Source organism: Oncorhynchus masou, chromosome 28 (genome assembly GCF_036934945.1).
Source record: "Oncorhynchus masou masou isolate Uvic2021 chromosome 28, UVic_Omas_1.1, whole genome shotgun sequence".
Taxonomy (NCBI): Eukaryota; Metazoa; Chordata; class Actinopteri; order Salmoniformes; family Salmonidae; genus Oncorhynchus; species Oncorhynchus masou.
In genome coordinates, this window is record NC_088239.1 from 49,347,838 (window position 1) to 49,370,308 (window position 22,471).

General features: G+C 41.9%; 2 protein-coding genes across 3 annotated transcripts in view; both read right to left on the reverse strand.

The window, feature by feature from the left end:
- Window positions 1-10,445, reverse strand: part of LOC135517784 (unconventional myosin-Vb-like) — an 80,673-nt gene extending 70,228 nt beyond the window's left edge. The window contains exon 1 of one of the 2 annotated variants that reach the window (XM_064942383.1): window positions 10,215-10,445. In XM_064942383.1, the coding sequence (XP_064798455.1) occupies window positions 10,215-10,292 (78 nt within the window). In that variant the 5' untranslated portion in view covers window positions 10,293-10,445. Of the gene's footprint in view, window positions 1-9,156; window positions 9,603-10,214 lie in introns of those variants that run through there. The other variant, XM_064942384.1, reaches the window with a different exon arrangement.
- Window positions 10,446-12,478: 2,033 nt separating this feature from the next.
- On the reverse strand, window positions 12,479-16,670 carry cfap53 (cilia and flagella associated protein 53). The gene is made up of 8 exons (XM_064943766.1): window positions 15,781-16,670; window positions 15,153-15,382; window positions 14,873-15,046; window positions 14,473-14,776; window positions 14,139-14,357; window positions 13,801-14,017; window positions 13,529-13,631; window positions 12,479-12,981 (listed from the first exon to the last, which is right to left on the reverse strand). Exons 1-8 carry the CDS (start codon window positions 15,853-15,855, stop codon window positions 12,738-12,740), a joined length of 1,566 nt encoding a protein of 521 aa, XP_064799838.1. The 5' UTR covers window positions 15,856-16,670; the 3' UTR covers window positions 12,479-12,737.
- Between the last annotated feature and the right edge of the window lie 5,801 nt (window positions 16,671-22,471).

Genomic DNA, 22,471 nt, shown 5'->3' on the forward strand with positions numbered 1-22,471 from the left:
GACAGAAGCAAGGAGAAACATTTAGGTGTTAGGGGAAAAATGCTGAGAATGTCAGCTAGCATGATCATGAGGCAGGCAGGTGGAATAAAGGTTTTCCTGGAGTGCTTTGTTGTACAAAGGACATGACAAATGTTCCTAAGCAACAGACTAGATGCAGAGAATTATCAAGAGATATGCTTGATGATGCAAAAGATGTGGTATTAAAAACCTGTCACCCTTTTCAGTAGCATTTGACCACAAAACGAAATGCTAATCACTTTGGGCCCTATTCAGACTTGAGTTAACTTAACAGTGTTTGACATAAGTCCATGTTAAGTCAAGTCTACTTACAGTATCTCAAGTCAGAATCGAGCCCTTTTAGAATAGCCTACATAGGACATTGAGGCTTTATGCCAGTAGTATCTCCCTGACAGACATTTGTGGGCTGGCAAGCAACTCTACTGTGAAGCTTCTGAGTAATGTTACAGTTACAAGCCCTATGAGGGACAATATATCCCCAGGGAGAGGAACACACATACCAAACACACAGACACACACCTGGCTTTAAGCTCAATTCCCTGAAGAACCAAGGTTGTTGTTTACCAGCTTCTCTATGTGCTGTACTCCTGAGAATCACAGCAACTTCCTGCTTCATGGTACAATTTTCTTCCTCTGTTTTTGTGCCTTACATTTTTACAGTTAACTTCCCTTCAGCTACGATACAGGGTCCGTGTTTCAGTCCTACTCTTACATACAGTAGCCAAGCGTATACTTTAGGAGTTTAGGACACTGGGGTCTGGAGTAAAGAAATGTCTGTTTGGGCATGTGTGAAAAAAACTTTTAGAATAGCCTGCAAGATAACGTATATGTTGGCGCTGAAAGTGGCTCACTGACAGCACCCTATTACCTGTTTATGAAAGGCAAGTACTGCACTGGCATGTCTAATAAACAATGTATGGAGTAGAATTACAGCATCACCTGACATCTTGCAATGGAGAGGTTTAGCATTAGCTGACTCCTGCCATTTAACAACAAGCACTTGTCAATACTGCTACATTAAGTGGGGAGGTGAGAGTTCAAACAATTCAAATATTGCAATGATAAATGGGAAAAACTTAGGCCTACCAATAGGCTGGGATACAAGCAATTGAGAAATAACATTCCTCTGAGGCCCACATTAACACATACAGTTGAAGTCGGAAGTTTACATACATTTCGGTTGGAGTCATTAAAACCCGTTTTTCAACCACTCCACAAATTTCTTGTTAACAAACTAAAGTTCTGGCAAATCGGTTAGGACATCTACTTTGTGCATGACAAGTCATTTTTCCAACAATTGTTTACCGATTATTTCACTTATAATTAACTGTATCACAATTCCAGTGGGTCAGAAGTTTACATACACTAAGTTGACTGTGCCTTTAAACAGCTTGGAAATTCCAGAAAATGATGTCATGGCTTTAGAAGCTTCTGATGGGCTAATTGACATAATTTGAGTCAATTGGAGGTGTACCTGTGGATGTATTTCAAGGCCGACCTTCAAACTCAGTGCCTCTTTGCTTGACATCATGGGAAAATCAAAAGAAATCAGCCAAGACCTCAGAAAAATAATTGCAGACCTCTACAAGACTGGTTCATCCTTGGGAGCAATTTCCAAATGCCTGAAGGTACCACGTTCATCTGTACAAACAATAGTACGCAAGTATAAACACCATGGATCCACGCAGCCGTCATACCGCTCAGGAAGGAAACGCGTTCGGTGTCCTTGAGATGAACGTACTTTGATGCGAAAAGTGCAAATCAATCCCAGAACAATAGCAAAGGACCTTGTGAAGACGCTGGAGGAAACAGGTACAAAAGTATCTATATCCACAGTAAAACAAGTCCTATTTCGACATAACCTGAAAGGCCGCTCAGCAAGGAAGAAGCCACGGCTACGGTTTGCAACTGCTCATGGGGACAAAGATTGTACTTTTTGGAGAAATGTCCTCTGGTCTGATGAAACAGAAATATAACTGTTTGGCTATAATGACCATCGCTATGTTTGGAGGAAAATGGGGGAGGCTTGTGAGCCGAAGAACACCATCCCAACCGTGAAGCACGGGGGTGGCAGCATCATGTTGCTTTGCTGCAGGAGGGACTGGTGCACTTCACAAAATAGATGGCATCAGGAGGAAGGGAAATTAGGTGGATATATTGAAGCAACATCTCAAGACATCAGTCAGGAAGTTAAAGCTTGGTTGCAAATTGGTCTTCCAAATGGACAATGACCCCAAGCATACTTCCAAAGTTGTGGCAAAATGGATTATGGACAACAAAGTCAGGGTATTGGAATGGCCATCACAAAGCCCTGAACTCAATCCTATGGAAAATTTGTGGTCGGGAACTGAAAAAGTGTGTGCGAGCAAGGAGGCCTACAAACCTGACTCAGTTACACCAGCTATGTCAGGAGGAATGGGCCAAAATTCACACAACTTATTGTGGGAAGCTTGTGGAAGGCTACCTGAAACGTTTGACCCAAGTTAAACAATTTAAAGGCAATGCTACAAAATACTAATTGAGTGTATGTAAACTTATGACCCACTGGGAATATGAATGAAATAAAAGCTGAAATAAATAATTCTCTACTATTATTCTGACATTACACATTCTTAAAATAAAGTGGTGATCCTAACTGACCTAAAACAGGGAATCTTTACAAGGATTAAATGTCAGGAATTGTGAAAAACTGAGTTCAAATGTATTTGGCGAAGGTGTATGTAAACTTCCGACTTCAACTGTAGGTATTGGTCATGATTTAGGAATCCACTAAAAACAGAGGGCAGGTTTAGGCTACATTCACTCCAAGGCCCAAACTGGAAGGGGTTAGTGGCGACTCCAAATAATCCCGCTCTAGAAGGCCCACAGCCTGACTAAACACAAAGAAACAACATTCCACCAGCAGACCAAACACACAGTCAGAGGGAAGGCGTAATTACTATAGGTCTGCAATGACATCACAACATCTACAGGTTATGTACATAATGCAAGGTAGATAGTAGATAGACGACACATGCTGAATCTGTGTTTTGACCACAACATAGTAAGCTAAAAAAGAATCTGTGTGCCATCTGGTACAGCCGTTGATCACAAAACAGATGGAATCGTAGGATTTGTCTTTATTCTGGATTACTGGGCTTCATGTTGGGGGGGGGGGGGGCTGCAGAGAGTGTGAGTAGGATGGACCAGGAAGATAATAGCTTATTAACTGAGGAGTGCAATTTGAGGACTGTTACTGTACTGCAATCCAGTATCAAAACTAAATCTAAAAGCTAAATGGATTCCTAAATCAGAAGACTTTGAACTGGCCCAGCGAGACAGAATTATGACAAAGAATCTTCTTATACAATATTATTCACAGACAGGGTAGAATATTTCATAGAGATGTCACACAATGCAAGTTAAAAGGTCACGGATGAAAGCACCAAGTAGGAATGACTAGAGAGGAGAAATACTCAGATGACAATGCCTACAGGTGTGTCTTTAGTGTTTTACAATGATGTCACAAGTCCTATTTTTACTAACGATACACAAAGGAAAACATTAAGAAAAAGGTTTGACATCTGTCAGACTAAGTTAATTATTCACGGGACAAAGTTTGACTGGTCTGTCCCTGAGTAAACAAATGAGAGACAGAGGGAAGTAACTAGTAAATAAATAGAACAATATGTTTGGACAGAGAACTGTAACAGCCATTCACTCAACAAGTCAAAAGTTGAGTAAAAGGAACACCTCAACTAAATGCAAGAGTTCTAAAATAAACAACAATGCAGCTTTGTTTTTTGTCATTTCTGCAGAGGAATGTGAAACTAGATTTTGAGTCATGGATGATTAGTGACAAATAATGTGTGTAACCTGATTCTGTTCTCTATCCAATAACACCTGCAATGTATAACTCCACACTTCAAAAGACATCTCTTTCTCAATAGTTTGGCTAGGTTTCTTCTAGACTAAAGGAGCCTAATGTTACTCCTTATAGTCCAAGGACCTTACATGTTCTGTTTAAAAGGTGAATTGGCTCTGGCAGCCAAAACAGCCAAATACTCCATATAAAAGTGAATCGATATCGGTATGGTTCTAAAAAAAGAAATCCTTTTACTTTCATATCACATCAAAATAATTTCACAAATGCAAAACACACTAACTGTACACTGTTTTAACACAGTTGCAGCCGACAGTATTTAATCAGTGACAACACGTTTGTGGCGTCTGTCTTCCATTTGCACGCAGGTGTTCAGAGACGTAGATAGCTAATTAGCACAGGTCGTCTTACATCTGTTTTCCCATAAACAAGCACTGTAACATGGAAATATGGCCATGTAGGAACCCTAACCCTTTTTTTAAATTATTATTATTTCTCGCTGATATGAAAGACACGTTCCTTATGTTTCCAAAACTGTGCCGCAAGCGATGAGTGTTAATGTTTAGAGCAAGCATCAGGGCTCTTAAAAAACTCCCCCGGCCAGAAGACACTATCGTCACTAGGCGCTGAAGGCAGTTAGTGTCTTTCATTGGGCTAAGTTTCTTCCTGAAATGAGTCATTCCAGTGGTGTACACACATCTTCTAGGTTAATCAACACATAGGCCTACACCACAAAAAAAATATAATGTTTCATAACAATTGGAACAAAATACAAAGTATAAATTCAAAGTACTAATTTTACACAACAATCTATGTCAGAGTAGGCCAGTAACCCATCATTTGTCTGTAATGTGTGTAATGGTGTCCGTTCAAGTTATTGTTGCATGCTCATTCAACTGTGGGCCCCCAGTATTGGAAAATAGGCTAGTGACAAGGCCCCCAAAATGTTTTACATAACCCTACCCAAGGTATAACAAAACAACCACATTTTTCCATATCTCTAAAGGTCTCCTATAAATATATGAAATGGATGGTTGTATACAAAAGTTTTATAGAAAAAGTGGTTAAATTGATAGATGTTGTGACATCACCTTAACTCAAACAGTAAAGAATAATGCCTGCCTGGCTGAGGGGAGGGGGGTGACTCCTGTAACCCAGTACTGCAAACTCTGATATTGCTAGAATTTGGAATAGAAGGAGACAATTATCTGCCCTACATACCGAAACAAACATTAGCATATGTTAAAGCATCTTGTGCAATGTAGACCTGTAAACACACAGAGATACAATAGACGGCAATATCAGATATACAAATATTATGAAACTTCACGTTTTGGTAGCTGTTCAATGGAACATTTTCCATGTCAAATTTGCTCTCATTCATTGCTGTATGGTCCTGCCTGAAAAAAAGACATACAGTTACACATTCTTTGATGTTGTGGCTATTGTAATTGGCTCTAAGGAAAACAACAAACATCAATATACAAACTTTTGGGGTCCAAGGTTCCTTAAAGGATTGCAATTAGGTCAAAGGGGCAATCACAGATTATATTTAGCCTCAAATCCAAAAATATAATTATGGCTGCCATAATAACATTTGATCAAGGTTAAGTCACCTGCAAATACGAATTTTGTAAATGGGAGGCATTTATTCACAATTGTTTACAACCCTCATTCCTAATTCTGAATCAATTGTATTCTGAATTCAACATGGCCAACATGTTGATTACCCTCAAACACCTTAGCCTCCATATAAATAGCCCTTGTTCATTTTGATTGTGTTATTCTGTCTTTGAAATGGTTTCATAAGGCTCTTGGTATATCAAGGACAATGAGTGGCACTGTCATGCCTCTGTTGTGTTTGAATAGCCACAATGTGTGTTCATGTTTTAATCTCATTCATTTCAACAAGGGGCAAAACCTTAAAATATAATAACAAGCTTTCACAACACACACACACACACACACACATCACACAGTATCATAACCAAGTAACAGGAAAGCAACCGTAATAAAACAGCTACTCTAGTAGTGTATACACTACCGTACAAAAGTTTGGGGTCACTTAGAAATGTCCTCGTTTTTGAAAGAAAAGCAAAAAAAAAATTGTCCATTAATATAACATGAAATTGATCAGAAATACAGTGTAGACATTATTAATGTTGTAAATGACTATTGTAATTGGAAACGGCTGCTTTAAAAAAATAATAATCTACATAGGCATACAGAGGCCCATTATCAGCAACCATCACTCCTGTGTTCGCTAATCCAAGTTTATAATTTTAAAGGGCTAATTGATCATTAGAAAATCCTTTTGCAATTATGTTAGCACAGCTGAAAACTGTTGTCTGATTAAAGAAGCAATAAAACTGGCCTTCTTTAGACAAGTTGAGTATCAGCATTTGTTGGTTCGATTACAGGCTCAAAATGTCCAGAAACAAATGACCTTCTGAAACGTGTCAGGCTATTCTTGTTCTGAGAAATTAAGGCTATTCCATGCAAGAAATTGCCAAGAAACTGAAAACAATGACTTGTACTACTCCCTTCACAAAACAGAGCAAACTGTCTCTAACCAGAATAGAAAGAGGAGTGGGAGGCCCCGGTGCACAACTACATTAGAGTGTCTACTTTGAGAAACAGACGCCTCACAAGTCCTCAACTGGCAGCTTCATTAAATAGTACCCGCAAAACACCAGTCTCAACAGTATGGGATGCTGGCCTTCTCGGCAGAGTTCCTCTGTCCAGTGTCTGTTCTTTTGCCCATTGTAATCTTTTTCTTGGCCAGTCTGAGATATGGCTTTTTCTTTGCAACTCTGCCTAGAAGGCCAACATCCCAGAGTTGCATTGACTAACTGGAATTTTATCCCAGCCTGAATGTTGCTGGGGATACATCAGTAGTGGAATGGTTGGTTGTCTGGTTGTGAAGGAAAGTCTGTGAAAGGGCTGTCAAAAACAGACTTGCCTTTAGATCTTTCCAATGACTAATTGGCCTGTAGGTGTGGTTTTTTATATGTTGAATGTGGCAAAATGTCCTGCAGGTCAAGTCCTACATATTTCTTTAAATTCCTTTGGAAGTCAGGTAGGATGATAATTTCACCGATATTATCTGTGGGTGGTTGGCATTGATTAGCCACTGGGGCACAACAAGTAGGAGATGTAGAATGACAGAACCTGTGAGGGTGACTTATATTTAGAGGTCAGTTAGAGTGTAGCTATTTTTTTAAACTTATTTAACCTTTAACTAGGCAAGTCAGTTAAGAACACATTGTTATTTACAACGACAGCCTACCCCAGCCAAACCCTAACCTGGATGCCGCCGGGCCAATTGTTCACCGCCCTATGGAACTCCCAATCAAGGCCAGATGTGATACAGCATGGATTCAAACCAGGTACTGTAGTGACGCCTCTTGCACTGAGATGCCGTGTCTTAGACCACTGCGCCACATAGACCATGACTAAGAAGCATTGGTTGTGAGGGACATAGCAAAGCTCCACACACACATACATTTGAAGACGATCCCTGGGATTTGATGGACAGTAAAAGGGTTGCAGAGGAGGTGGAGCAGACTAAGCATGACCCACAAAGACCACTCTCATAGTCAATCCCCAGCCACCATAAATGATCACATACAGCAAGTTTTACCATCCTAAGGTTCCTCATTTGCCATAAATGACATATGTCCTTATAGGGATGTTGGGATTTCCCAGACCAAAAGATGATTCATCTCAGCATAAAAGGCCCTTCTTCACAAGTGAGTACAGTTCAGGTATCACATGGCTTGGCCAGCCATGGTTGGTAGCCAAATACAGTAGGTACATATGAGGACAATGAACGCCAGCAATGTCCAGATGGCATTTTTGCTGTTGAATGGCCTCCTGACATGTGGCAGTCCAGTTCCATGGTGTGTCTGTCTCTAGTAACTACATGAGGGAAGGACTGATAGTGGATTGGGCCTATCATGGACAGTTCTGGGAGATCCAGGATGGCAAGTGAAGGCCCAATAGGTTTATGGCATTTCTTGTCAGGTTGTGTCGGTTCATTGTAGTGAACACCTGCCTTATGAGCTTGTTTATGTGTGGTACACCATAACTGGCACCAAGTCAAGATATACAGCAACTCCAAGGCAGATGGCCAGGATGGTGGACATGAAAGTCTGGAAGAAGCAATGTGCCAGCTCAAACCAAGCAGGATAAGAGTGCACCAGAACACCCCAATAAACATCAGAAATGCAGTGAGCCAGCAAAAGGTCATGTTAGATTCAGGCAGACATATTAGACTAGCAATGAATCAAAGCTCACTTCTAAATGATAAGGAGGTGATTTAAGAGCCCAATCCTGGAGGTGCAAGTTATACCACTGTGGGGGCAAGTTGTAGAGCTAGGAAGACGTGTCAGAGTCCAGGGTTAGATTATCTTTCCTGTTGTTGCCTCCCAGTTGCCTCATTGATCCTCAGAGGCTTGTGACTTGGAATAAATACTTGGCGTTGCCATGCCAAGCAGTCTGCTGCCTTTTTATATATTTTTGTACCACCATCCATTTCATATATGAGAGACCTTCGAGATATGGGGGGGGGATGGTTGTGCTTTGTTATACCTCGGGTAGGGGTATATCAAAAACTAAAGTCCTTTTTGAGGATTGGGAACAAGCCTGTGTTACTGCATAAAGCATGTTCCCACCAGAAATAGAATATTCAATCAATCCATGATTAAAGCACCTCTTTTGACCCTCTTCACAAAGCAGCTTCAGTATAATTTGTTTGCAATTATCTATCCCATGTTCAAAACTCACTGTCGCCTGGGAGATACTGTACAATCAGATTATGAATGCTTTGACTCACTATCCTTTAATAAAGATAACATAAGTTATTTTATCTTAAGACGAGTCAGTATTGAAAATGTATGATTTTACTATTATGGCCACAACTAGGTCCAGCAGTAGCTCACAAGGCTAGAAGACAACAGTAAACTACAACCGAACACCGATACCAGACCGAAACTAAACTTGCTCGTGCACCTGCCAGACGAGCTGCAATGACATCCGAGCCAGCAGAACTGGGATGGCTGGCGCTCGATTTCTTCCTGAACACTTGTCATTACGCCTGCATTAAAATACATGCCATCCATGCAGGAAACTGGCTACAATGGCGAATTCTACAATTACACCCTCTTTAGATGTGGTCGCCCAAGAGGTTGCCACAATAATTATGCAATAACAAAAGGACCTGGACTGGAGAAAGAAGTATATATAAAGAATCAATTACTGTACAAATCACTCACCTTTGAATATAACTCGTTTACGGACATGGTTCAACACTATCAACGAAAACTGAAAAGTCACTTCAGCGTTTTATAAATGACAATATCTCATGATTGTTGATAATCCCGTAAAGTTTTTTCATCTAATTAGAAGTTTAATTCGTCGTCATATTCCCGAGTGTCGTCGTCCAGGGTTGAGTTAAATATGTTAGCCACTTCCGACCCCTTTCCTGGTCACGAACGGCAGGTGTCTTCACGTGGATGAGTTGCGTAACAACTCAGTTTTGCTTGATCCCCCTAATATTACTCAATAATGAAAAACGCCAACGAATGACGACTGGATATGGGTAGCCAGCCCCAGTAGGTTATAAGTGCAAATACATAAACTATAAATAGTTTATCAATAGCTTCCCTTTAGATCCTCCCCGTCGTATCCATGGACTCAAGTCATGTTGACTGGCAATAGCTCAGGCTGTACCGAAGTACCGCACGAGACCCCAACTGGCTCATCAGCGCACTACAATTTTATTCCAGCTCTAAATTAGAACGAACATTACAGTGGGGATACCATGTTGGACTGTGGAGTGGTAGGTCCAATTATGGGTTTAGGTCATAATGTTAAGTTGAACACTTCTAATATACGCCTATATGTTTGGCTATTATATGTTTTATCTTGGCACATTTTAGGAATCTTAATGAAATTAACGCAACTTTTTGCTCCACCCCACAAAATCATTCTGAAAAGCAAAGGTATGGATAATCAATTACTATGATTTCCTGAACTCAGTGGACCTAGTATCTTAGTTCAAGGCAAGCATTAACACGTCAGAGTGTTATCTTTGATTGTAGTAGTACAATCTGTGACAGGAACTAGATTGGTACCTGAAGCCTATAAAAATGTCATGCTTAAAATTTGAAGTTTTATGTCCATGACAGCTGCAAGGTTACATTATTTTGGGAAATTAGACTTTGGAAAACACAGCATCATTTATACATCCTGTTCTGCATTTAGTCCCACTATGATCAACAATATCACAAAATACAACATGCACTGTAGGTCTACAGCAGTAGTATGTTACCTTGCAGTAAAGTTCATGGTCAATCTTCCCCTCTTGTCTCTTCATTATGTTGCTATGTTCCTTCACTTGCCTTTTCATTATGGCGTTATAGTCCTTAGATACTGTATGTGGTAGAAGATTCTGCTACTCTATTCAGAGGTAGCTGTGATTATTCCATGTTCCAGATCATACTGTTCTCAAGACATTATTATCAGTAGGCTATTTAAGCCTTAGCGTTAGCAGAAGGCAGGCTTGAAAGAAGAAAAAAATCCATTCCAATATCATGCCATGACTACACTCCCAAACCACTCCTTCTGCAGGTATGGGGTGTTGATTGACTTCACCTACCAGGCTGCTATATGGAATCTGAAAAGTATGTGGGCACAGTCAAAATAGATTCCACCCATTCAATTTTCATTTTTTTATTAACGCCCCACCTTATCTCAGCTCACTGGTCACCATAGCAGCACCCACTTGTAGCACACACTACAGCAGGTATATCTCACTGGCCACCCCCAAAGCCAATTCCTACTTTGGTCGCCTTTCCTTCCAGTTCTCTGCTGCCAATGACTGGAACGAGCTGCAAAAATCACTGAAGCTGGAGACTCATATCTCCCTCACTAGCTTTAAGCACTAGCTGTCAGAGCAGCTCACAGATCACTGCACATAGCCCATATGTAATAAGCCTATCAATCTACCTCATCCCCAAACTGTATTTATCTTCCTTCGCACCCCAGTATCTCTACTTGCACATTCATCTTCTGCACATCTACCATTCCAGTGTTTAATTGCTATATTGTAATTACTTCGCCACCATGGCCTATTTATTGCCTTAACTCCCTTATCTTATCTCATTTGCACTCACTGTACATGGACTTTTTATTTAATTTTTTTCTACTGTATTATTGATGGTATGTTTTGTTTATTCCATGTGTAACTCTGTGTTGTTGTGTGTCGAATTGCTATGCTTTATTTTGGCCAGGTCGCAGTTGCAAATAAGAACTTGTTCTCAACTAGCCTACCTGGTTAAATAAAGGTGAAATATATATCATTTTTTTAAATAAAGAAAACAGAGATCACAGATGGAACAGGTCACAAGGAAAATTACTAGTAATGTGCTATTTGCTCATTTAGTTTCCAAATGTCAATCCATGCCTTGTACAAGAATACACAATTATTTTTCAACATTCTACAATTTGTACTGTATACTTTCCACTGAAGGTCACATTGAACTACAGTAGTATTGATAACTAGCACAGATAAGTAAAAGGGTTTGTATGGAAAAGGGTTTGTGTTATTATGAAATGGACCTAAAACAGTCGGTTACAAAGAGGATAGAGATTACTCAGTTAGTGCTTGTGAAATATTTTCCACAGCAATCCGTTTGGAGAGTTGTGTATGCCTCATTCCACAGCAGGTGGTCCAAACGTTGGGGCTAACACCATGGGTTGCTTTGGGAAATGACACTGAGATAATAGGACTCAATGCTTTGACATGCCACTAACAACCTGTTCTGGTAACTCAGCCAGACTAACCACTGAATTCCTACCACCTGCTCAACTACCTACAGGTATGTGCCATGCGATGAGTCTAAGCATAATAGACTTAATGGCAGTATGACACTAAAATCCAGTTTGTCGAGTTGGGTGATACAATAAGCTTTTAGCCCAATTCTTATTTTTGGCACCACTAAAACATGCCTTATTTAAACATGCTAAATACAGGCACATCTCATTTTCGCTTGGTAGATTTATATAGCACATGATGCATTATCTTAAATGTCACACACACACACACACACACACACACACACACACACACACACTTTCACACTCGACCAGATAGTTTTTCTTGTATCTTTCTCTGCCTTCACTTGCTGTAACTATATCCAGAGAAAGCAACTTATGCTCATGACACAATGTATTTCAGACTTTATCCCTGAATTATCCAACAACGTTATGTTTGCCATCACGTGATATTACATTACATTGTAATGAAATCCAGAAAGTCACTGCTTTCTTGAAGTGTATGCAGGCAGGCCTCCACCTCCACAGTAATATTATTCAATTGAAAATCGACTTATCCTTAAATTAGGTACATTTAATATACCAACAACGTGCTCATAAAGAGTTCCTGAAATTGAACTGAAAAAATACATTTTCAGCGCTACCTACTGAACAAAATATGAACAGCTTTGTTCCTGGGGATATCCTCCATCAATGTTTGCAATATAGCACTCTTCCATGGAGCAAAATGGAAACATTTTCTGAAATCAAAAATATGATTAATAAACTTATTTTATTTGCATTTAATATCCATTAGCCATTTTCTGAGAAACTTGGGACAGCTAATTTCGGATTTGTCTTAAGAGGATTACACATAAAGCACTTGCCGGAGATGTATGTTTGTGAGGTAAGACAGGATTAGGCGTGTGAGTGTATGGTTTTTAGAGATTTGTTTTTGTGTATGTTGTCTGAATTACGAAAGTATGTGTTTCCTGTCGAGCCAGGCCATAAATGCATTTGCTTTACTTCACATGCTAGGTTACTCCAAGCTAAACTGTCCCTGTGGGTTAGTGGAAGAGGTTCTCCTGAAGGGGTGGACAGCCCTGGTGTGTGAGGTAGGCCTGGAGAGGATCTCCTGCATCTTCCTGTTGTACTGCTCCTGGTAGACCAGGCCTTGCTGGTGCTCCTGCTCTGTCTGAGATCTCCGCTCATCACGCAACTGCTGCTGGTACATCATCTGGGCCAGCAGGTCTGTCTGGAACTCCTGACAGCCCTGTTTCAGACTGGGAGAGGAAAGCAGAGATATGTATTAATTGTGAAGACTACTGCTGTGTGGGAAAAAGGGTCAAATGATTGTGTATTTCTGTGAGATGACGCATGTCAAAATCTTTGATCACACTATGCATATGTAACAGTATAACTTTATACCGTCCCCTCGCCCATACCCGGGCGCGAACCAGGGACCCTCTGCACACGCTATTTAGCACGCACCGCTAACTAAGCTAGCCGTTTCACATCCGTTACACTCACCCCCCTTTTAACCTCCTCCTTTTCCGCAGCAACCAGTGATCCGGGTCACGGCACCAATGTAACAGTATAACTTTAGACCGTCCCCTCGCCCATACCCGGGCGCGAACCAGGGACCCTCTGCACACATCAACAACAGTCACCCACGAAGCATCGTTACCCATCGCTCCACAAAAGCCGCGGCCCTTGCAGAGCAAGGGGAACCACTTCTTCAAGGTCTCAGAGCAAGTAACGTCACCGATTGAAACGCTATTTAGCGCGCACCGCTAACTAAGCTAGCCGTTTCACATCCGTTACACATACCGATTTTTCTCTCTCTCATCCAGCAGTTTGTTCTCCTGTATGGTTTTGTTTAGCTCGTCTCTCTCCTCGGCCAGCTGAGCCTGTTTCTGCTTGTTCAAATCCACTAAAGAAGAAGCACAAATACACAAGCACACACACACACCATGAGACCACATCCCATTTAAAATATGACTTGTGATATAAACGATTCATTGTAAACTGTAAATCAACTGCACTGTCACAGAGGACCTGCCCAAGTGACAGATCTGCTTCCCTCTCTTCCGCTTTCTTACATTTCTCCTGGATCTGCAGGCGGCGTGTGTCCATCACATCCTTCATCAGCCTATCCCTGGCTTGTTTCTCTTTGTGACACTGCTCTGCCCTCCGGGCCCAGGTCTGCTTTAGCTCTGCCTCGATCAGCTTCTCTGTCTCCACCTCCTGTCTCTTCTGCTCCTCAAGCTGATCGGCCAGGTACTGCTGGTACCTACTCTGCTCCTCTCGCAGTTCAAGCTGTGGTACACACACGCACAGTCAGTTATCATCTGCCACTTAAAGTTTCATATGATTTCTTTGTGTGCCAAATAGTGACAATGTGGTAATTTAACATGCTAATACGACTCCACTTTCCCACCTTCCTCGTGACCTTGCCCTGTTTCTCATCTCTCTCCTCCGTCAGCAGCTGCTCGAGCATGCTCATGTCCAGGGCCAGCTCGTCCTGCTGCTCCCTGGCCTGGCGCTTCATCTTCAGCCTCAGAGAGTGATCGAGCAGCTTGCGCCGGCTCTCCTGACCCTGGAGCTTATGACGGTGCTCTCTCTGCTCCTCCAGATGCAACATCTCTCTCTGCTCCCTCTGGGACACACACAGAGAAAAACAGAGAGGGCTCAATGCTCAATTAGTGATCACAAAGCAGAAACCCACACAGACACAGAGAGAAGCATCTCAGTTACAGGCTGAATTTGCCTACCAGTAGCAGGGCCTCTTCCTCTTTGAGCTGCTTGGCCTGTTCTCTCTGCTGCTCGGCAGCCTCCATCTGGATGCGCAGGTAGACCAGCTGCTGCAAGTTACTCTGGCGTTGCCTCTGCGCATCCTGGCCCTCCCGCTCCTCCTTGGCTCGCCGGTCGCTCTCCCACAGCTGAGCAAAGAGCTGCTCCTCCTCCTCTTTCTGCCGCTGCGTCACCTGCCGTGTACATAGCTGCGCAGCCCGCTCTGTGCAAATTTCGTCCTGCCTGCGCCGAGTCTGTTCAGTCCGGAGCTCCTCACTCTGCTCTCTGAAATTGGTCCATTTAAAAAATCTATTTGTATAGACACACACATAGAAAATAAAGCTGCAACATTGTCTGCAACCCTTTAGGTGTTCTCTCTACCTGAATAGCTGTTCAAGCTTGTCTTCAACCACACTTAGTCTTTCACTCTCCCTCCTCTCTCGCAGTAACTTGGCTCTCTCTCGCATCTTGGCTTGTCTCTCCAGTACTGTCTCCTTCTTGGTCTCCATTTCTCTCAGCAGTTCCTTCTCCTCTGCCTCCAACATATCATGCAGTCTAAGGGAGACAGGGGTGATAGACAGACATGGAGTAATTGAAATACCTCTATTGAAAAAATATGATCAGCTGTTATAGGAACTCAACCGAAAGCTTTGTCACAGACCTATCCCTCCTCTCATTGATGGTCATCTGATACTGCCCAATGGCATCTTTGACCCGTCTCTCAATGGTTCCCAACACAATGCGCCGGTCAGAGTTCTTCTCCCAGCGCGTCTTAAGGTCACAGGTGTTCTGGTACTTGGTGAACTCCAACACCTTGTCCCGGGCCTCCTCCTGTTTCCTTCTCTCCAGGATGAGGTAGTCTGGAGGCCTGGATGATGGGAACCTTGCCCTCTGGAAAAGGTTGGTGAGGGTTTAGTAATTATGTTTATGGGAGGCAGCAGATTCTCCTGACCAAGTGACCTGGCCAAGGAAAACTCCAAGCCCTACTGTAGTTATTTGCTTTAACTGAAACACTGTACAGAACTGTCACACGGGAATCTATATGGTTACAGTACAACTAGGGGCCAGTTTTCCTACCCAGGTCAACTGGGGTCAGGAAAAAAAAACATAAAAAAAAATAATTGCCAGATATGCTTACTCTCTAATTTTACAAAACAATACGTTTGTTTAGCAATGTACAACATGTAGTGACGCGTATTAACGTTAGCCAGCTAACGTTAGCTTGCGGTAGGTTTCTTACTAGCTAGGATACTAACGTTAACGAGCCACAGAGTTTGTGCTGAACTTACCACAGCCACTGAATGAGGTGTTGGTCCCTTAAACTCGCGACATTGTGGTTTATTTCTAGTCTGACTGGCCAACATACTTGGATACAAAACAAGCTTCTTCCCAGCCAGATATTTCTATTTGTCCTGCATCCCATCAAGTTTCCCAACTGTTTCATGGACCTTGACGAGGAGTCTCTCCGGCGATTTTGTTGACGGAACGAGTAAATTGTTACCATGACAACTACAAAACATGCTGCAGGAGTTGATCACTGGCGCCGTGTTCGAATACCCATACTAACATACTGAATTCTACATATTTAATGAGTATATACTACATACTATAATTTAATTTGAGTATACTGTAAACGGAACAGTATCCTTTCAGTTGAGCGTACGAGCTCTTCGCCGGTCTACCGGAAGTTGATGCTGTTGCTATGCAACCTCTTGCTAGCTAGTTAGCGTAACAAATTACTAGTTAGACATTTTACGACTTCGGGTGTGTTCTTAAATCCAACCTTGAGTGCCAGAGTCCGCTCGTAAATTCAGAGCGTAGTCATTGTCCGTTTGTAAAGTCAGAGCGTTTCGCTCTCGGAGCGCACACTGGACGCTCGGCCCGAGGAGTAGGGTTTGAGCGTTCTGACCTTACAACGGCAGTCAAGCACCATTTTTTTCACCTTTATTTTACCAGGTAGGCGAGTTGAGAACAAATTCTCATTTACAATTGCGACCTGGCCAAGATAAAGCAAAGCAGTTCGACACATACAACAACGCAGAGTTACACATGGAGTAAAACAAACATACAGTCAATAATACAATAGAAAAATAAGTCTATATACAATGTGAGCAAATGAGGTGAGAAGGGAGGTAAAGTCAAAAAAAGGCCATGGTGGCGAAGTAAATACAATATAGCAAGTAAAACACTGGAATGGTAGATTTGCAGTGAAAGAATGTGCAAGGTAGAAAAATAAATCATGGGGTGCAAAGGAGCAAAATAAATACAGTAGGGGAAGAGGTAGTTGTTTGGGCTAAATTATAAATGGGCTATGTACAGGTGCAGTAATCTGTGAGCTGCTCTGACAGCTGGTGCTTAAAGCTAGTGAGGGAGATAAGTGTTTTGAGTTTCAGAGATTTTTGTAGTTCGTTCCAGTCATTGGCAGCAGAGAACTGGAAGGAGATGCGGCCAAAGGAGGAATTGGTTTTGGGGGTGACCAGAGAGATATACCTTCTGGAGCGCATGCTACAGGTGGATGCTGCTATGGTGACCAGCGAGCTGAGATAAGGGGGAACTTTACCGAGCAGGGTCTTGTAGATGACCTGGAGCCAGTGGGTTTGGCGACGAGTATGAAGCGAGGGCCAGCCAACGAGAGCGTACAGGTCGCAGTGGTGGGTAGTATATGGGGCTTTGATGACAAAACGGATGGCACTGTGATAGACTGCATCCAATTTATTGAGTAGGTTATTGGAGACTATTTTGTAAATGACATCGCCAAAGTCGAGGATCGGTAGGATGGTCAGTTTTACGAGAGTTTGTTTGGCAGCATGAGCGAAGGATGCTTTGTTGAGAAATAGGAAGCCAATTGTAGATTTAACTTTGGATTGGAGATGTTTGATGTGAGTCTGGAAGGAGAGTTTACAGTCTAACCAGACACCTAGGTATTTGTAGTTGTCCACATATTCTAAGTCAGAACCGTCCAGAGTAGTGATGCTGGACGGGCGAGCAGGTGCAGGCAGTGATCGGTTGAAAAGCATGCATTTAGTTTTACTTGTATTTAAGAGCAGTTGGAGGCCACGGAAGGAGAGTTGTATTGAATTGAAGCTCGTCTGGAGGGTTGTTAATACAGTGTTCAAAGAAGGGCCAGAAGTATACAGAATGCTGTCGTCTGCATAGAATTGGATCAGAGACTCATCAGCAGCAAGAGCGACATCATTGATGTATACAGAGAAGAGAGTCGGCCCAAGAATTGAACCCTGTGGCACCCCCATAGAGACTGCCAGAGGCCCGGACAACAGGCCCTCCGATTTGACACACTGAACTCTATCAGAGAAGTAGTTGGAGAACCAGGCGCGTCAATCATTTGAGAAACCAAGTCTATCGAGTCTGCCGATGAGGATGTGGTGATTGACAGAGTCGAAAGCCTTGGCAGGGTCGATGAATACGGCTGCACAGTAATGTCTCTTATCGATGGCGGTTATGATGTCGTTTAGGACCTTGAGCGTGGCTGAGGTGCACCCATGACTAGCTCTGAAACCAGATTGCATAGCGGAGAATGTACGGTGGGATTAAAAATGGTCGGTAATCTGTTTGTTAACTTGGCTTTCAAAGACCTTAGAAAGACAGGGTAGGATAGATATAGGTCTGTAGCAGTTTGGGTGTAGCGTGTTACCCCCTTTGAAGAGGGGGATGACCGCGGCAGCTTACCAATCTTTCGGAATCTCAGACGACACGAAAGAGAGGTTGAACAGGCTAGTAATAGGGGTTGCAACAATTTCGGCAGATAGCTTTAGAAAGAAAGGGTCCAGATTGTCTAGCCCGGCTGATTTGTAGGGGTCCAGATTTTGCAGATCTTTCAGAACATCAGCTGACTGGATTTGGGAGAAGGAGAAATGGGGAAGGCTTGGGCGAGCTGCTGTGGGGGGTGGAGTGCTGTTGACCGGGGTAGGGGTAGCCAGTTGGAAAGCATGGCCAGCTGTAGAAAAATGCTTATTGAAATTCTCAATTATAGTGGATTTATCGGTGGTGCCAGAGTTTCCTCTCCTCAGTGCAATGGGCAGCTGGGAGGAGGTGTTCTTATTCTCCATGGACTTTACAGTGTCCCAGAACGTTTTTGAGTTTGTGTTGCAGGAAGCAAATTTCTGCTTGAAAAAGCTAGCTTTGGCTTTTCTAACTGCCTGTGTATATTGGTTTCTAACTTCCCTGAAAAGTTGCATATCACGGGGGCTGTTCGATGCTAATGCAGAACGCCATAAGATGTTTTTGTGTTGTTTAAGGGCAGTCAGGTCTGGAGAGAACCAAGGGCTATGTCTGTTCCTGGTTCTAAATTTCTTGAATGGTGTATGCTTATTTAAGATGGTGAGGAAGGCATTTAAAAGAAAACAGGCATCCTCTACTGACGGGATGAAGTCAATATCTTTCCAGGATACCCTGGCCAGGTCGATTAGAAAGGCCTGCTCGCTGAAGTGTTTCAGGGAGAATTTGACAGTGATGAGTGGAGGTCGTTTGACTGCTGACCTGTTACGGATGCAGGCAATGAGGCAGTGATCGCTGAAATCTTGGTTGAAAACAGCAGAGGTGTATTTAGAGGGCAAGTTGGTTAGGATGATATCTATGAGGGTGCCCGTGTTTAAGGCTTTGGGGTGCTACCTGGTAGGCTCATTGATAATTTTTGTGAGATTGAGGGCATCAAGCTTAGATTGTAGGATGGCTGGGGTGTTAAGCATGTCCCAGTTTAGGTCACCTAGCAGCACAAGCTCTGAAGATAGATGGGGGGCAATCCGTTCACATATGGTGTCCAGAGCACAGCTGGGGGCAGAGTGTGGTCTATAGCAGGCGGCAACTGTGAGAGACATGTTTTTAGAGAGGTGGATTTTTAAAAGTGGAAGTTCAAATTGTTTGGGTACAGACCTGGATAGTAGGACAGAACTCTTCAGGCTATCTCTGCAGTAGATTGCAACACCGCCCCCTTTGGTCGTTCTATCTTGTCTGAAGATGTTGTAGTTAGGGATGGAGATTTCAGAGTTTTTGGTGGTCTTCCTAAGCCAGGATTCCGATACGGCTAGGACATCCGGGTTGGCAGAGTGTGCTAAAGCAGTGAATAAAACAAATTTAGGGAGTAGGCTTCTAATGTTAACATGCATGAAACCAAGGCTATTACGGTTACAGAAGTCATCAAAAGAGAGCGCCTGGGGAATAGGAGAGGAGCTAGGCACTGCAGGGCCTGGATTCACCTCTACATCACCAGAGGAACAGAGGAGTAGGATAAGGGTACAGCTAAAAGCTATGAGAATTGGTTGTCTAGGACGTCTGGAACAGAGAGTAAAAGGAGCAAGTTTCTGGGGGCGATAAAATAGCTTCAAGGTATAATGTACAGTCAAAGGTATGGTAGGATGTGAATACAGTGGAGGTAAACCTAGGCATTGAGTGATGATGAGAAAGATATTGTCTCTAGAAACATCATTGAAACCAGGTGATGTCATCGCATGTGTGGGTGGTGGAACTGAATGGTTTGATAAGATCTAATGAGCAGGGCTCGAGGCTCTACAGTGAAATAAGCCAATAAACACTAACCAGAACAACAATGGACAAGGCATATTGACACCATGCTAATGTTGGCTAGCTACTTCCAGACACAAATGAGTGACCACTCTGACCATTTTATTCGCCATAGCAGAGCTGGTTAGGCAGTTTTTATGTTGTCCAAAGCGTTGGTGGCAACAATTTAATGACGCTTTTTTTGTCTGCCATATTCAACCGCTGTTGAGCACTCGTACATGCATTATTCTGTGCTCTGGACTGGTACACAATCGGAGTAGATAGCCAGAGCGAATTTACGAAAGCACCCAACGTTCATTGAGAACGCACAACGATAATACAATTTAGCTAAGAATGGAATAATTAAGTCAATAAACGTTGGGTAGTTAGATGGCCTATAGTTAATATACTGGCAAGTTTGATATATAACTAGCCAACTAATGTTAGGTAGCTAACATACAGGTGTTGTGCCGAAAATCTCGCCCTGCCAGAATCCCCCCCCCCCTTCTAATTTCCTTAAATTTGTGGCTGGAGTCAAATACTTTCTGTGGCACACCATCAGAGTCAAATACCTTCTATAGAACAAACTTTACGTCAGGATAGGCATCCAAAAGTAATAATGAATGTATGTGTGTTATATTAAACATAGTGGACGGAGTAACATGTTAGCAAGAAATAAACATTTTATTACTATGGCTGAATTATAATAATATTATTATTATCCTTACACTTTCAAAAATACTAGTCGAATGAGACATGGGAGAGATGACGAATTTTGGCTAAGATATGTATTTATAGACTACAAAATCAGTTGCGGATGTAGGTATGGGCGACAATGGCAGCCGCCCACCGCCACATACACTAGTAACAAATAGCCAAACCGAAAACTGCAGATAAAAATGCTTTCTGCTACTAAGATCAATGAAATGTAGGCTAAACTGACAACGAAGTGAAGAGCAGAAATCTCAAGTTCTAGCAAGCAAGTCGCAGCAATGAACGATTTTCGGCACAACGCCTGTTCATACTGCTGTAATGATATACTATGTGGTTCGTAAAGACAGCGTAGCTAACAAATTGTCAGCGTGTAAGATAACTTGTTGGAAAAGTCATTACTTTATTACATTTCTCAACATTTTGTTGTCATAATTAGTTAAAGCAATGAATTTGTATCCGCTGTTGGACTTTGGCTGCATATTTTCCGCCATTTTCTTGAAATCTGAAAATGATGTGGATCCATGCCCATTTCTTGAAAAATTGCATTATGGGCCCTAAAGTACGGAAAGTGTCTTTAAAAAATATATTTTATTAACAACAAATTAATACAGAAAGTACATGAGGGAACACAGGTATATATAGATTATATACAATGGACAATCGAGCAAGGGGTTACAATATCACATTACAATTACACAAGGACCTTAAGGGACATACATACTTATAATTCTAACAGCTTTTTTGTTAGTAGAGTATTGTCTTAAGATACAGTTCAATTTCTTTTTGTAGGGTAAGAAAGTGTTTTTTTGTTTGTAAATTTACATTTGAGTATATGAAATTTGGCCAAAAGAATAATTAAATTAATTACATAAAAATGTTCATCTTATTTCTATCGTATGTAAAGAATCCAAGAGTACATCTCTCCACAATAGTGTAAAATCTTCATAAATGTGTTCAATTATAAATCTACTGATGTCTTGCCACAGTTTTCTTACATGAATACAATGCCAAAAAAGATCCAACACTGTTTCTGGGCTGTCATTACAAAAGGAGCAATTTGAGTTGATGTTTTCCTTAAACTTCTTCATATAGTGGTTGGCAGGATAATATTTATGATTAATTTTAAAGGAGACTTCCTTAATTTGGTTAACAAGTAGGTATGTGTGTGGCAACATCCAAACTTTTTTTCCAACAGATATTATCAATAAATCCATTCCAATAAGGCATGACATAAGGTATAGATACAATATCCTGCTGAAACAAGGTTCGTATCGCTCTGTTGTTGAATGGACCAAAAGAGAAATAAATCTTTCCTACTGATGAGTCAACAGGGTCAATAGAAGGTAAACTCTGGGGGTCAGGTCTTGACACGTTCCTGAATAACAGAGCAACACCTGAGGGAATGGCATCTAAAACAATTGCAAAATCGTTAGGTGTTACAGGGACTGTTGTGTATTGATATTCTAGTTTTGTCCCTTTAGGGCACCAGTAACCACCCTTGCTTACCTACGTTGAAATGCTTGGAATGTTCTTCCTGTGAAACCCATTAAACAATGCCCACGTTAATTGCTACTCCCGTCTCCTGTCCTGTCCTATTAGTTGTCTAAGTAATACATTGTGCTATACAACAAAACTGGCGACGAGGAAGAAACCTCACGTTTGTGCTCATCATCTTTGGCAGAAAGTCTTGAGTTAAATTCATTTTTTTTTTCGCTGTAGAAAGACTTAAACAAAACGTGGAGCTAGCCA

Bases quoted from the DNA above. Each gene is read 5' to 3' on its own strand.
- cfap53 (XM_064943766.1), bottom strand. From the start codon at position 15,855: ATGTTGGCCAGTCAGACTAGAAATAAACCACAATGTCGCGAGTTTAAG. The intron at 15,383-15,780 runs GTAAGTTCAGCA...AACCTTTTCCAG, and splicing joins CACCTCATTCAGTGGCTGTG to AGGGCAAGGTTCCCATCATC. The intron at 14,018-14,138 runs GTGGGAAAGTGG...TGTGTACCACAG, and splicing joins AGGGCAAGGTCACGAGGAAG to CTTGAACTGCGAGAGGAGCA.